Source organism: Macaca nemestrina, chromosome 4 (assembly GCF_043159975.1).
Source record: "Macaca nemestrina isolate mMacNem1 chromosome 4, mMacNem.hap1, whole genome shotgun sequence".
Classification (NCBI taxonomy): Eukaryota; Metazoa; Chordata; class Mammalia; order Primates; family Cercopithecidae; genus Macaca; species Macaca nemestrina.
In genome coordinates, this window is record NC_092128.1 from 143,251,586 (window position 1) to 143,266,514 (window position 14,929).

The 14,929-nt window shown below is 41.7% G+C and overlaps 1 protein-coding gene across 3 annotated transcripts in view; it reads left to right on the forward strand.

Moving 5' to 3' along the window:
- LOC105466392 (RAB guanine nucleotide exchange factor 1) overlaps positions 1-14,929 on the forward strand; it is an 82,294-nt gene that overhangs the window by 30,369 nt on the left and 36,996 nt on the right. The window contains exons 2-4 of one of the 3 annotated variants that reach the window (XM_071095303.1): positions 1,121-1,306; positions 4,420-4,586; positions 14,758-14,927. In XM_071095303.1, coding sequence (XP_070951404.1) covers positions 1,128-1,306; positions 4,420-4,586; positions 14,758-14,927 — 516 coding nt within the window. In that variant the 5' untranslated portion in view covers positions 1,121-1,127. Of the gene's footprint in view, positions 1-1,117; positions 1,307-4,419; positions 4,587-14,757; positions 14,928-14,929 lie in introns of those variants that run through there. The other 2 variants (XM_071095304.1, XM_071095302.1) reach the window with 2 other exon arrangements.

Sequence of the window (14,929 nt, forward strand, 5' to 3'; positions counted from 1 at the left end):
TTTTACAGTAGGCATCCTAATGGGTATGAAATGATATCTCATTGTGGTTTTGATTTGCATTTCTGTGATGATTAGTGATGCTGAGCATTTTTTCACTTGTTTGTTGGCTGTTGGTATATCTTTGGAGAATTGTCTATTGAAGTCCTTTTCCCATTTGTTAACCAGATTATCTTGGTTTTTTTGTTATTGAGTGGTCAGAGTTCCTTTATATTCTGGATATTAACCCCTTATTAGATATGTGGTTTGCAGATATGTTCTCTCATTCTGTGTGTTGTTCACAGAATGGCTCACTGCAAGCTCCGCCTCCTGGGTTCACACCATTCTTCTGCCTCAGCCTGCCGAGTAGCTGGGACTACAGGCACCCGCCACCATGCCCGGCTAATTTTTTTGTATTTTTAGTAGAGACGGGGTTTTACCATGTTAGCCAGGATGGTCTCCAACTCCTGACCTCATAATCTGCCTGCCTCGGCCTCCCAAAGTGCTGGGATTACAGGCATGAGCCACCGCCAACGCCCGGCTAATTTTTTTGTATTTTTAGTAGAGACGGGGTTTCACCATGTTAGCCAGGATGGTCTCGATCTCCTGACCTTATTATCAGCCCCCCTCGGCCTCCCAAAGGGCTGGGATTACGGGCGTGAGCCAGCTCGTCCAGCCTGTGCAGACATTTTCAAGTTTGATGGAATGTATTTGTCTGACTTTGCTTTTGTTGCCTGTGGTTTTGGTGTCATATCCTAGAAGTTGTTGCAAAATCCAGTGTCGGGAAGCTTTTCCCCTAAGTTTTCTTCTAGGAGTTTTCTAGTTTCCAGCCTTTACATTTAGGTCTTTAATCTAATGTTAGCCCTTTCTTAATTTTTTTTTTTTTTTTTTTTTTTTTTTTGGTATTTTGGGTGGGGAATAAGTCTTTCTTTCATATGGCTGTGTCATGAAATTTACTATATTTAATATTTCTTTTTTCTTTCTTCCTCCCCTCCCTCCCTCCCTCCTTCATTTCCTCCTTCCCTCTCTTACAGCTTGAAGATAATGGAATGACTCACTTTTTGTTCATAATTGGTAAGATTTTAGTTAGTAGAATGATAATCCATTTTCAACAGCACTTTCTTGTTTGTTCATTGGTTAGCAGGAAGAAGATGAGCCTGAAGTCTGAACGCCGAGGAATTCATGTGGATCAGTCGGACCTCCTGTGCAAGAAAGGATGTGGTTACTACGGCAACCCAGCCTGGCAGGGTTTCTGCTCCAAGTGCTGGAGGGAAGAGTACCACAAGGCCAGGCAGAAGCAGATTCAGGAGGATTGGGAGCTGGCGGAGCGGTAAAAGGACTTAACTAGGGGTGATTGAACAGTGATGCGACTGGATACGTAGTTCTGTCACCTTCCAAATACATTTTTTCACTTCTGTTTTAAGCTATCAGCACGTCAGTTTAATATTAAGGAAAAGGATGTTTTGCCCTCTTCTCAGTTAACTTTTAATGAACAGCTTTCAGTAGTTTCTTCATTTTGTGTTTGTCTTAACTTCTGATTATTTTCTTTGGGTTGTGTTAGTTTTAGTTCTCAAATTTAGATAATAAGCTCCTTGGAGTGGAAGAATGGAGATAGACATATTTCCTAGTGAAGATTAAATGAGCTAATAAATATGTACCCAGTGCAGGGCTTGCAAATGGCACTCATCAAGCATTATTTCCCTCATTCTTTTATATTCAGCATTGCATCTAGCTCAGTGATAAAACACAGTAGTAGAAATCTGTTGACTTGTATATAGTCATTGCATTGTAGAAATTTAACTTTTCTTTAAAAATTAGGTCAAATGCAGTTGATATTATCCAGAAGAATAATGATGTTAAAAATTAAAAATTAAACGATGGGCCGGGCGCAGTGACTCACGCCTCTAATCCTAGCACTTTGGGAGGCTGAGGCAGGAGGATCACCTGAGGTTAGGAGTTCGAGACCAGCCTGACCAACATGGTGAAACCTAGTCTCTACTAAAAATATTTAAAAAGTTAGTTGGGTGTGGTGGTGCACATTTGTTATCCCAGCTACTCAGGAGGCTGAGGCAGGAGAATTGCTTGAACCCAGGTGTTGGAGGTTGCAGTGAGCTGAGATTGTGCCACTGCACTCCAGCCTGGGAGACAGATAAATAAATAAATAAATAAATAAATAAATGATGGGAAGGCTAGTGAGCATAGTAACTAATAAAATGCTCTTTGCCAGAGCATTCTAGAAATTCTAAAACTGCTTCAACAGAAGAGAGTCAAATGGAATTCTTCCAACTCCTCTAGCTAGTTTTTTGTTTTTTCATCCAGTCAGCCAATATTTGTTGAGTGACTACTTTGCTGACATCTGTGGTGAACGCAGAGAATTAGAAATCACACGTTGCTTTCAGTGACTGTGGTCAATCAAAGAGAGAAAATTTTAGCCCAGAACATGAATGATCTCCTCAAGGTTTCCCCTGCATGCCTGATGCTGTCAGTAGCAGATCCTGTTTCAAAAACAGAGTAGAGGCCACTAGGCACAAACTCCGTCAGCTTCATCCCCTCGCCACATAAAAATGTACTAATACCTTTATATTAACTTCTTGTCTGTCCCAAAGAAAGAGGTGTCCTGATTCCATCCTCAGGCTTAGCACCTCCACCTGTGACTTTTGTTCTATTTCTTGCTGCTTTTAATTGTAACCCTGCTAAATCACTTGGAAAGTTTGTAAAAGCAGTGACTGCTGGACCTTACCCTCAGAGTCTCTGATTTTAGTAGCTTGGGAGTAAGACCAGATAATTTCCATTTCTAACAAGTTGCCTAGTGATGCTGCTGCTGCTGTCTGGGGAATCACACTTGGAAAATCATTGTCTTTTAGATAGTGCTTGTGTTGTTTTTGTTTGTTTGTTTATTTGTTTTGAGACAGGGTCTTGCTCTGTCACCCTGGCTGGAGTGCAGTGGTGTAGTCTTGACTCACTGCAACCTCAGCTTCCTGGGCTCAAGTGATCCTCCTGCTTCAGCCTCCCAAGTAGCTAGGACTACAGAAGTATGCCACCACACCCAGCTAATTTTTATATTTTATGTACAGACAGGGTTTCACCATGTTGCCCAGGCTAGTCTCAAACTCCTGAGCTCAAGTGATCTGGCCACCTTAGCCTCCCCGCGCTGGGATTACAGGCGTGAGCTACCGCACCTGACCTGTGTTTGGGAATTAATACAGGTGGTTCACATGCAGCTAATCCAAAGCCAAATTTATTGCTTTTATTTATTATTCTCCCCATTCTGAACATTTTCCTCCTAACCCTTCTGATTCAATTAATGGCATCACTATTTACCAAGTTAGCTAAAAAATCTTGGTTTCATTCTTAATTTCTCCTTCATCTCCCTTGCTACCTACAACTTGACCAAGTTTTGTTTCTTCCAATTCAGAAAAGTCTTTTGAATTTTACCTTTTCTACTCCTATTTTCCAGGTACTTATTTTCTTTTACTTAAACCTTTGTAATATACTCTTACTTCTTGTCCCTGTCTCTAGTTTCTCTACCCTTCAAGTTGTTCACACAGCTACCTGCATGATCTTTCTAAAGCACAGATCTGACAACGATAACTTCTTGGATTTACAGTTTTTCTTGCTTCCCCACCACATGATGAAATCCAGAATGTGGGCTTAGCAATCAAGATTCCTTACCCTCTGGTGCCTTCCTGTGTATCCAGCATCACCATTCATTACACACCCAGTGCTCTGGCTACATTCAGCTTGTTGTGAAGCAAACCACAGGTTTGCACATTTGTAGTTCCTCCTTCTTGGAATATCCTTTCACTTAGAATACTATTCGGCCTTATTAGTCAGGCGTTGTGGTGTGCGCCTGTAGTCTCAATAACTTGGAAGGCTGAGGCGTGAGAATCGCTTGAACTCAGGAGGCAGAGGTTGTAATGAGCCGAGATCGTACCATCTCACCCCTGCCTGGGCGATGGAGTGACACTGTGTCTCAAAAACAACCCAAAAAAAAGGATCCTATTTATCCTTTAAGACCCAGCCCAAACATCAGTGTTGTAAGGCCCCAACAGACTCCCCCAGCAGATTGAGTTGTTCTTTCCTGTGTTCTCACAGCACTCAATTTTTACTCTCTAATGTAGCAGCTGTCCCATTATGTAGCAGTTGTTTACTTACCTTTTTCTCTGTTCCAGCCTTGAGCTTGTTAGGGAAAAGGACTAGACTTGATTTCTTTCATGTAGCCCTAGAGCAGTTGCTGAATGAGCATGAGAAGATCCCATTTGAAATCTGTAGTGTATGAAGAGCAGTCCATCCTGTAGCTATGTGAGACCTCAGGCTGATTTGGTATATTTAGTCTCTAGTTCTAAAATCTTGAGATCCTCCTGAATTAGTGAAGTAATAACCTTCAGATACAGAGAACCTTGGAGAATATCTAGATCATTCTAATCCTTTCTTGAATTGCAGACTCCAGCGGGAGGAAGAAGAGGCCTTTGCCAGCAGTCAGAGCAGCCAAGGGGCCCAATCCCTCACATTCTCCAAGTTTGAAGAAAAGAAAACCAACGAGAAGACCCGCAAGGTTACCACAGTGAAGAAATTCTTCAGTGCGTCTTCCAGGGTCGGATCAAAGAAGGGTAATGTTCTGATACTCTTTTTTTCTTCTCTGCCTGAGTGAGACACAGAGTAGATCCACAATGCTCACAGGCTCAGGTTGTAATTTCTGTCAACTTTTTGAGAACATCAGCTCAGATTTGAGACTGAAAGTGGGTTTGAGGGTCAGACAATATATGAAACCAATACTCTCTTTGGTTGAAAGACATTGTGTTTTAGAGAAATTTGTTTATAGGAGGAATAAAGAGAATTGAAATAGGTAGTTTTGTTTATGAAAGTCATCCCCATCCAAATGACTTTATCTCTTTGGATGTTTTGTTTTTTTGTGTCTTTATTTGTGGATCCTGGTTTGTTCTGTGGTGTAATACCCTCACTGTTCACAGCTTGTCAGAAAGGGTGATTTCTAGGCTTGAAAGTCATCTGAGAGAGATTTTCTGCTCGAGAGCTTATTTGAGAGACAACTTGTGTCTTGAGAAAGTGTATTGAGAAAATATAGGAAAAGGCCCACGTTGGGCTCCTGGGGGGATGAGAGTGAGCCGTAGTAGCTATTTTCCAGTGCATGGGTTTGTATGTAGGTGATCATATTCACCCTGCTTCTTAAAATGCCATGTAACCAGCAAGAGGATTGTCACTTAAGTCACAGTTGTTCTACGATTGAGCAGCCTAGCCAGTTGAAGTGGCCCAACATGAAGCAGGAAAGAATCTTTGTTGTCAGGCCTCGGTCTCTGAAAATGTATGTTGTTACTCAGAGTTATGCAGTCAACGTGAAATAATGAGGGAGACTGGGAACCACCACTGATGCTGTCAGAAGACCTGTTCTCTGGGAGCCCCCTCACTTGCTCCCCGGTTCCTGCCCTGGGGTAATTGTAATGAGGTCTTCTCTCCTGGAGGCAACGGAATGAAAAATAAGACAGTGTTACCCCTTAAGATCCTTGCCGGTCTTCTAGGTTTTGTGACTTTTGCTGTTTGCTTTTGTTTTATTAAAAGGAAATATTGCTTATAACCAAAAACACGCTTTTCTTTAAGACATGGATACCAGGCCTGGTGCGGTAGCTCAAGCCTATAATCTCAGCACTTTGGGAGGCCAGGACAGATGGATTTCCTGAGCTCAGGAGTTTTTGAGACCAGCCTGGGCAACATAAAACCCCGTCTCTACAAAAAATAGAAAACCCCGTCTCTACAAAAAATAGAAAAATCATCCAGGCACAGTGGCATATGCCTGTAGTCCCAGCTGAGGCCAGGAGGCTAAGGCAGGAGAATCATTTGAACCCAGGAGGTGGAGGTTGCAGTGAGCCAAAATGGTGCCATTGCACTCCAGCCTGGGTGACAGAGCAAGATCCTGTCTAAAAAAAGGAAAGAAAAGAAAAAAGATGGATTATATGATGAATTTGAAGTTGTTTCTTGGTTGGCTGCCAGTTGTAGCAATTTTGTCTCTACGAAAAACGAGGAAAAAAATTAGTTCCTGCCAGAGATTAAATAAGAATGTATTGGGCTCATGATTTATTTATTAGGAGGTAGAATAGACAGATGGTTAGTAAGGTGACTTTGGAATCACCCCTGGTTTGAGTCCTAACTTTGTCATTTACCAGCTTTGTGACCCTGGGTGGACTAACGACTCCGAGTCCTGTCAACAGTGAGGGACAGTAATACCTACCAGAGGCATGTGATGAGGGTTCAGTGAGTTAATGCGCGTTAAGAGCTTAGCACAGTGCCCGACACACACAGTAGATTTCCAGTAAATGTTAGCTATTTTAAAATGGAAGTTGTTCTTCTGATAGAATAATCTTGCAGGGAGCGCAAAGACATTTACTATTAAGACTACTCATTCCTATTTAGCTTAAGGTCTGTTTCTTGATGATATGTAGTGAAATAAGTATTTATAGCAGATAAAATAATTTTAAAAATTATAAATGGCCGGGCGCGGTGGCTCAAGCCTGTAATCCCAGCACTTTGGGAGGCCGAGACGGGTGGATCACGAGGTCAGGAGATCGAGACCATCCTGGCTAACACGGTGAAACCCCGTCTCTACTAAAAAATACAAAAAACTAGCCGGGCGAGGTGGTGGGCGCCTGTAGTCCCAGCTACTCAGGAGGCTGAGACAGGAGAATGGCCCGAACCCGGGAGGCGGAGCTTGCAGTGAGCTGAGATCCGGCCACTGCACTCCAGCCTGGGTGACAGAGTGAGACTCCGTCTCAAAAAAAAAAAAAAAAAAAAAAAAAAATTATAAAATTGGCTGGGCGCGGTGGCTCAAGCCTGTAATCCCAGCACTTTGGGAGGCCGAGACGGGCGGATCACAAGGTCAGGAGATCGAGACCATCCTGGCGAACACAGTGAAACTCCGTCTCTACTAAAAAAAATACAAAAAACTAGCCGGGCGAGGTGGCGGGCGCCTGTAGTCCCAGCTACTCAGGAGGCTGAGACAGGAGAATGGCCCGAACCCGGGAGGCGGAGCTTGCAGTGAGCTGAGATCCGGCCACTGCACTCCAGCCTGGGCGACAGAGTGAGACTCCGTCTCAACAGCAACAAAAAAAAAATTATAAAATTATCAGCTCTAATAGCCTCATTTTGCAGGTGACAGTATGAAAGTCCATAAAGGTTAACTAATTTACCCAAGGTTGCACAATGAGTTTGTGTATGAGATCTTGGGTCTCCTAACTCCTGGGTCTATATTTTTCCATTATATTCCTTTATCCAATGTGTATACTTCAGAAACTCAGGTTATTTAATATATATATTAAATAATATATATATGAAATTTCTGTTACTTAAGTACATAATCATCATTTATATTCGCTGACTCTCCTTGGTGGTTTTAAAAACCTGTGTCCCAAAAGCCTCTGTACAGTGTGCATTATACTATGGAAAGGAGATTTACAATTTAGTGCAGAGGCTGTACTTTAAAAAGAAACAATTCTGGAGCTGGGTGCCATGGCTTGTACCTACCTATAATCCCAGCTACTTGCAAGACTAAGGTAGGAGGATTACATGAGCTCTGGAGTTAGTGGCTTCAGTGAGCTGTGATTGTGCCACTGTATTCCAGCCTGGACATCAGAGTGAGACACCAACATTAAAAAAAGTAATTAATTAAAAAGAAAGAATCCAAGTGAATTTTGTTTTAAAAAATATGTATGCAGAATGGTTTTTACTTTTGTTCTTGTCTCCCCACTGCCCCCCATCTTTTTGAATGTTAGATTTGTACTTTAGATATTTTGTTCTTTAGTTGCTTTTTGTCTGTAGAAAGCTTTTGGGGATAAAGACCTTAAAGTATTTTAAAAATTCATGTTAGAAAAGAAGATTCCATTATGTCTTTGTTTCACAGACCACTTAATAGAACTTAGCCAGGTAAATTTTGCATTTCACACTGATTACTTCTTTGGCCATTGTGTGTGGATAAGGTTAGCCTGAGTGCAGTTTTAATGTATTGGGTCTAGACTAGAAACAGATTTTTTGTATTCCGTATTCTTGATCTTCTTTAGTCTGTGATGCCCTTGCTCTTGGTATTTTATTTGTTTCTGTTAGTAGCATAAAGGAAAGTTTTTATGCCATACATAAGAGCTTGGTAGCAGACAAAATACAAATAACCTTCTAAGGAATTTGAAGATATTTTCACATTCTTGTAGAGTTGGATACGCCTTCAGAGAAAGCACATGGAATATCTTGACTGTAAAGACTCAGTTAAAGTGTTTTAGTCTCCACAGTCAGGGTGAGTGAGCTGTATAGAGGAAGTCATAGTGGTTGGCCAAGCTGAGATACTTGCTTATACATTTCAAAGTGCCCTTTTCTTTCAGAACTCCTGTAATCTTGTCATCCCAAGTATCATCTTATGTACCTCTTTCACGAACGGATCTGAAGACAGTGGTCCTACAAAGCATATCTTTTCTTTTTTAGAGTTAAAATACCAATACCGGCTGGGTGCGGTGGCTCACACCTGTAATCCCAGCACTTTGGGAGGCCGAGGCAGGTGGATCACAAGGTCAGGAGATCGAGACCATCCTGGCTAATATGGTGAAACCCCGTCTCTACTAAAATTACAAAAAATTAGCCAGGCGTGGTGGCGGGCGCCTGCAGTCCTGGCTACTCGGGAGGCTGAGGCAGGAGAATGGCGTGAACCCGGGAGGCGGAGCTTGCAGTGAGCCGAGATCACGCCACTGCACTCCAGCCTGGGCAACAGAGCCAGACTCTGTCTCAAAAAAAAAAAAAAAAAATACCAATACCACCCAGACCTTAGACTCTAAATACTATTATTCTTTAAAGTGAACCAGGGCTTCTTGGAGAAATGACTGATTCTGGGACTGGGGCAGGGAAAAAAGGCCCCTTCAATATTTTGGGGACAGTTCAGAAGATCCAGAAGCCAGCTTGGAGGGATTTCCACTGACCAAGTCTGGGATAATTTGAGTGTCCAAATAAATAAGGACAATAAGGCCGGGCACGGTGGCTCACGCCTGTAATCCCAGCACTTTGAGAGTCCGAGGTGGGCAGATCACCTAAGGTCGGGAGTTTGAGACCAGCCTGGCCAACATGGCGCAACCCCATCTCGACTAAAAATACCAAAATTAGGCAGGTGTGGAGGTGAGCACCTGTAATCCCAGCTACTTGGGATGCAAAGTCAAGAGAATCGCTTGAGGCCTGGCGCGGTGGCTCACGCCTGTAATCCCAGCACTTTCCGAGGCCGAGGCAGGCGGATCACGAGGTCAGGAGATCGAGACCATTCTGGCTAACATGGTGAAACCCCATCTCTACTAAAAACACAAAAAATTAGCTGGGCGTGGTGGCCGGCGACTGTAGTCCCAGCTACTCGGGAGGCTGAGGCAGGAGAATGGCGTGAACCTGGGAGGTGGAGCTTGCAGTGAGCTGAGATCTTGCCACTGCACTCCAGCCTGGGCGACAGAGTGAGACTCCGTCTCAACAACAACAAGAAGAAAGAGAATCGCTTCAACCTGGGAGGTAGAGGTTGCAGTGAGCTGAGATCGTGCCACTCCAGCCTGGGCAACAAAGCGAGACTCCGTCTCCAAAAAATAAATAAATAAATAAATAAATAAATAAATAAATAAATAAATAAAATAAAATAAAATAAAATGAAGAAATCAATAAATAAGAACAATAAATGAAGTAAAACTGATTGAACAAAAATCATAATCCTTGTGTTAATTTAGTAAAATAGAGAAATATGGCTGGTGCAGGGGCTCATGCCTGTAATCCCAGCACTTTGGGAGGCCGGGGCGGGTGGATCATCTAAGGTCGGGAGTTCGAGACCAGCCTGGCCAACATGGTGAAACCCTGTCTCTACTAAAAATACAAAAATTAGCCGGGGGTGGTGGCGTGTGCCTGCAATCCCAGCTACTTGGGAGGCTGAGGCAGGAAAATTGTTTGAACCCGGAGGTGGAGAGTGCAGTGAGCCAAGATCGTACCACTGCACCACAGCCTGAGCAACAATGTGAGATCCTCATCTCTTTAAAAAAAAAAAAAATTTAAAAATAGCTGGGCTAGTGCCTGTAGCCCCAACTGCTTAGGAGGCTGAGGTGAGAGGATCGTTTGAGCCTGGGAGGTTGAGGCTGCAGTATGCTGTGTTCATGCAACTGTACTCCAGCCTGGGTGACAAAGTGAGACCCTGATTTAAAAAAAAAACCAAAAACACAAGGTGACTTTAAGTTGAAGAGCAAGCACTTGCCATTTGAGCCCTAGCCAGAACTATAAACTGTAATGTGGGTGACATTGTTCTTTTCCATATTTTCTTCTTCTTCACTTCTTTCACCTTACACATTGAATCCCTGTTTGGCTATTCAGACATAACTCACGTCCTCCCTGTGTACCGAACACCTGAACCGTCTCTCACTTTCCCCTCTCTAATCCAAACTTCTAGCCTCTTAGTAGGGGTTAATTTTTAGGAAGCTTAGAGAAAAACAACCAAGTGTTGATTTTAGTAACTTGTATGATCGTAACTAGCTAATAGAATTAATCCTCATTTACATTTTAAAAGGGGATTTTTTTTTTTTTAAAGTAGAAGTGTCTCTTTGGATAAGTATATGTGGGAGGGAAGCATATTGTAAGCAAAGCAATAAAGGAAATGAGTAGGGTTTTCTTGTCTTTGACTGGCCTACAGACCTCCAAAGTCAGAGGGATTGGTGTTCTTCTGAAGAGTCTTCAGTCCTCTCTTTGGCTTACTGAGGTAGTTGTAGCATAGTCAACAGCTCAGGCCTTGGATTTAAGCGCACAGAGCTGGGTTCAAATTCCAGTCTTTACTGTATAAGTGACTGCAATGTTACTCAAGTTACTTAACATATTCAAGCCTCAGCTTCCTCATTTGTAAATATCATAAGTGTATAACCCGATAGACTTGTGAGGATTATACAAAATAGCATTGTAAAAGTACTTAGTGCTTAATAGACATTATCTATATGTAAGTTACTACCATTATTATTTTGTCAGATGGAATATGTATTATGTTTTTATTGGGTTGAGTGTTCTGTCAGAGTCAGATAGGTCAAATTGGTTGATAGCATTGCATTTCTCAAGTCTTCTGTCTTTAGTGACTTTTTAAAAATCACCTTTCTGTCAATTACTAAGTGAGGAATATTGAAATGTCCAAATTTGTTTCTCCTTTCAGTTCTGTCAGATTTTGTTTTTTGTGTTTTGAAGCAGTGTTATTAGTATATACATATTTAGGATTGCTGTGTCTTCTGGAAAAATGAACCCCTTTTTTATGATGAGATGCCCTTTTGTTCTTGGTAATATGGTCCATGTTCTTTTTTTTTTTTGAGACGGAGTCTTGCTTTGTTGCCGAGGCTGGAGTGCAGTGGCAAGATCTCAGCTCACTGCAAGCTCCGCCTCGCGGGTTCATGCCATTCTCCTGCCTCAGCCTCCCGAGTAGCTGGGACTGAAGGCGCCCGCCACCATGCCCGGCTAATTTTTTGTATTTTTAGTAGAGACGGGGTTTCACCATGTTAGCCAGGATGGTCTCGATCTCCTGACCTTGTGATCTGCCTGCCTTGGCCTCCCAAAGTGCTGGGATTACAGGCTTGAGCCACTGTGCCCGGCCAATATGGTCCATGTTCTTAAGTTTACTTTGTCTAACATTGGTGTAACCACTTAAGCTCTTTTTCATTGTTTCAGAGTATCCTTTTCCTTTCATTAGTTTTTAACATGTTTGTATCTTTATATTTAAAGTTAATTTCTTACAGACAACATGAAGTGGGGTCTTGTTTTTTAATCTAATCTGATAATCTCTGACATTTAATCAGACTGTTTATAGCACATACATTTAATGTGATTTTCGATAAGGGAAAGTTTACCCCTGCCATCTTGCTCTTTGTGTTTATCTCATCTTGTCTTAGTTCCTTTTCTCCTCTTTTCTTGCCTTCTTTATGACCACACCTTTATCTCCACTATCAGCTTGTTAGCTATACCTCTTTGTTTTGTTTTTGTTACTGGTTGTTCTGGGGTTTACAGAATACATCTTTAACTTATCATCTACCTTCAAGTAATATTATACCACTTTACAGAAAAAAGAAAAAAATTTAAAACAATAGTATTATACCACTTTACAGAAAAGAATCTTAAATGGAATTTTTTACATGTAATTTATTATTTATTTTTATTATACTTTTAAGTTCTGGGTTACACGTGCAGAATGTGTAGTTTTGTTACATAGGTATATGCATGCCCTGGTGGTTTGCTGCACCCATCAACCTGTCACCTACATTAGGTATTTCTCCTAATGTTATCCCTCCGCTTGTCCCCCACCACCCAGCAGGCCCCAGTGTATGATGTTCCCCTCCCTAAACAGGATTCTTTTTTTTTTTTTTTTTTTTTGAGACGGAGTCTCGCTCTGTCTCCCGGGCTGGAGTTGCAGTGGCCGGATCTCAGCTCACTGCAAGCTCTGCCTCCCGGGTTCCCGCCATTCTCCTGCCTCAGCCTCCCGAGTAGCTGGGACTACAGGCGCCGCCACCTAGCCCGGCTAGTTTTTTGTATTTTTTAGTAGAGACGGGGTTTCACCATGTTCACCAGGATGGTCTCGATCTCCTGACCTCGTGATCCACCCGTCTCGGCCTCCCAAAGTGCTGGGATTACAGGCTTGAGCCACCGCGCCCGGCCGAAACAGGATTCTTATATTTCTTCCTCCCGTCCTTTGTGCTGTGGTTCTACATGTTACTTGGTGGTTCTTTCTCTCATCTTGGGTAATTTCCTCATACGCATGTGCAGTACTCAGCCACACTCAAGGGAACCCTCTGCAGTTACCTGGAGCTTTTTCTGTGTAGTCCTCTCCCCTCCATAGCATTTGCATGATATTTTGCCTTGCAAATTCTGGTCACATTGGCCTCCCAGAACTCCAAATGCTGTCTCCTCAATTCAGCAAGTCAGCTATGCTCTGTTTGAGTGGCCTCTCCCTGTGCCAAGACTTTAAAACTCTCCCAGCAGTGAGCTGGGACACTCTAGGACAGACTATGTTTGTTTTCCTTCTTTCAGGAGTTAATCTGCTGTTTGCCTGTCATCTAGTGTCTGAAAACCTTTTGTTCATATATTTGTCTGACCTTCCAATTGTTAAGATAGTAGGGTAAACCTGATGCAATCAGAGTTTTCCATCATGACTAGAAGCGGAATTATCAGAGAAGGATTCACTTCCAAACACTAAAGAATTTTTTTCTAATCATACCGATGTCAGCACAATCTTTGGTTTTCAATTGAGATAAACAATACTTTAGAAAAGATGTTCCCTTTTTTGTTTTGAATTAGATTGTACATGATTTATTTATGTGCTTAAAAAATAGGTAGTATATCCAAATGGCGCTAACAGGTATGGTCAGAAGTTTTGTTTCTAGTTTGTCTCTTGCCCATCTAGTTCCTAAGCAACACTGCTTTGTTTCTCCCACTTTCAGACAACTTTTGTTATTACTTTCTTGTGTATCCTTTTGTGCTTTTATTCTGAGTTATAAACACATATATTCTTATCCCACTACCCCATTTTACATAAAACATAGCACAGTGTACATACCTTACTTTTTTTTTTTTTTTTTTTTGAAAAGACAAGGTCTCATTCTGTCGCCCAGGCTGGAGTGCAGTAGGGCGATCTCATAACTCACTGCAGTGTCAAACTCCTGGGCTCGAGCGATCCTCCTGCTTCAGCCCCCCCAAATAGCTGGCACTATAGGTATGCACTACCATGCCTGGCTAATGTTCTTACTTTTTGTAGAGAGAGCAGCTACTCGGAGACTGAGTAGCTCGGTAGGAGAATCGCTTGAACCTGGGAGGTGGAGGTTGCAGTGAGCTGAGATCATGCCACTGCACTCCAGCCTGGGTGGCAAAGCAAGACTTTGTCTCAAAATAAAACGTACTATTTAAAAAAATTATTTTTCTTTTTAGGAAATCATTGGGATATGGGAAACTTAAATTCCTTATAAACATTAGAGAGCATAGTTCAAAATCAGGAGGTTTAGAATGTGATCAGAGACCAAGTGGTAGTTCATACTTTCTAAAAGCACATACTGCCTGTTACAACATCCTTATCTCTCTTGTGTAAATGTCCCATTTTCCTTTCAGTGTGTTTATTTGAAGAGGGGAAAGAGTTGTCTGCCCAGCTGATCAGATAGTGTGGTGCATGTTTCCCTTGTCTCTTCATCGTGTGTTTTGTCGTGTTCATCATGCTATTAACACTTTGGATGCATTCTTTCACTTTGATCAGTATGACTCACCAATGAAATGGTGGGTAAATTATTGTGAGTCTCCACATAAACACATTAACCTTTGCTTTTTGTCAAGTAAAATGGGATTTGGAAAGGTTGTCTAACATTTATAAGTCATCTGACATTTCAGTGCTTCTATTGATTGTTTTCTATTTGTTGACTAGTTTTATAAACTCAAGCAGTCTTTGAGAAGCCTAGTGGTGCCATTTCAGTGTTCATGATTGAATATATAGATCAAAGCATGATATATTTTGGCAAAGAAAATGCTAATAGAACAACTTTTATTTCAGTAGGAATATCTTTTAGATAATGTAGTTTTGTCTACTCATACTTCCTACTTGTAAAACAGATTTAGTTTACTTTAAGGAAAGTTGTCCAACCATTCAAACATAAAATGATTTAAATTCAAGTTTAACTTTGATGAAACATAATTTAAATAACCTTAAGTTACATACTTAAAGTAATTCCATGCATGGATCTTTTATGTCATGAAACTTACTATGTTTAATTTTCCCAGCAGAAATTCAGGAAGCAAAAGCTCCCAGTCCTTCCATAAACCGGCAAACCAGCATTGAAACGGATAGAGTGTCTAAGGAGTTCATAGAATTTCTCAAGACCTTCCACAAGACAGGCCAAGAAATCTATAAACAGACCAAGCTGTTTTTGGAAGGAATGCATTACAAAAGGGT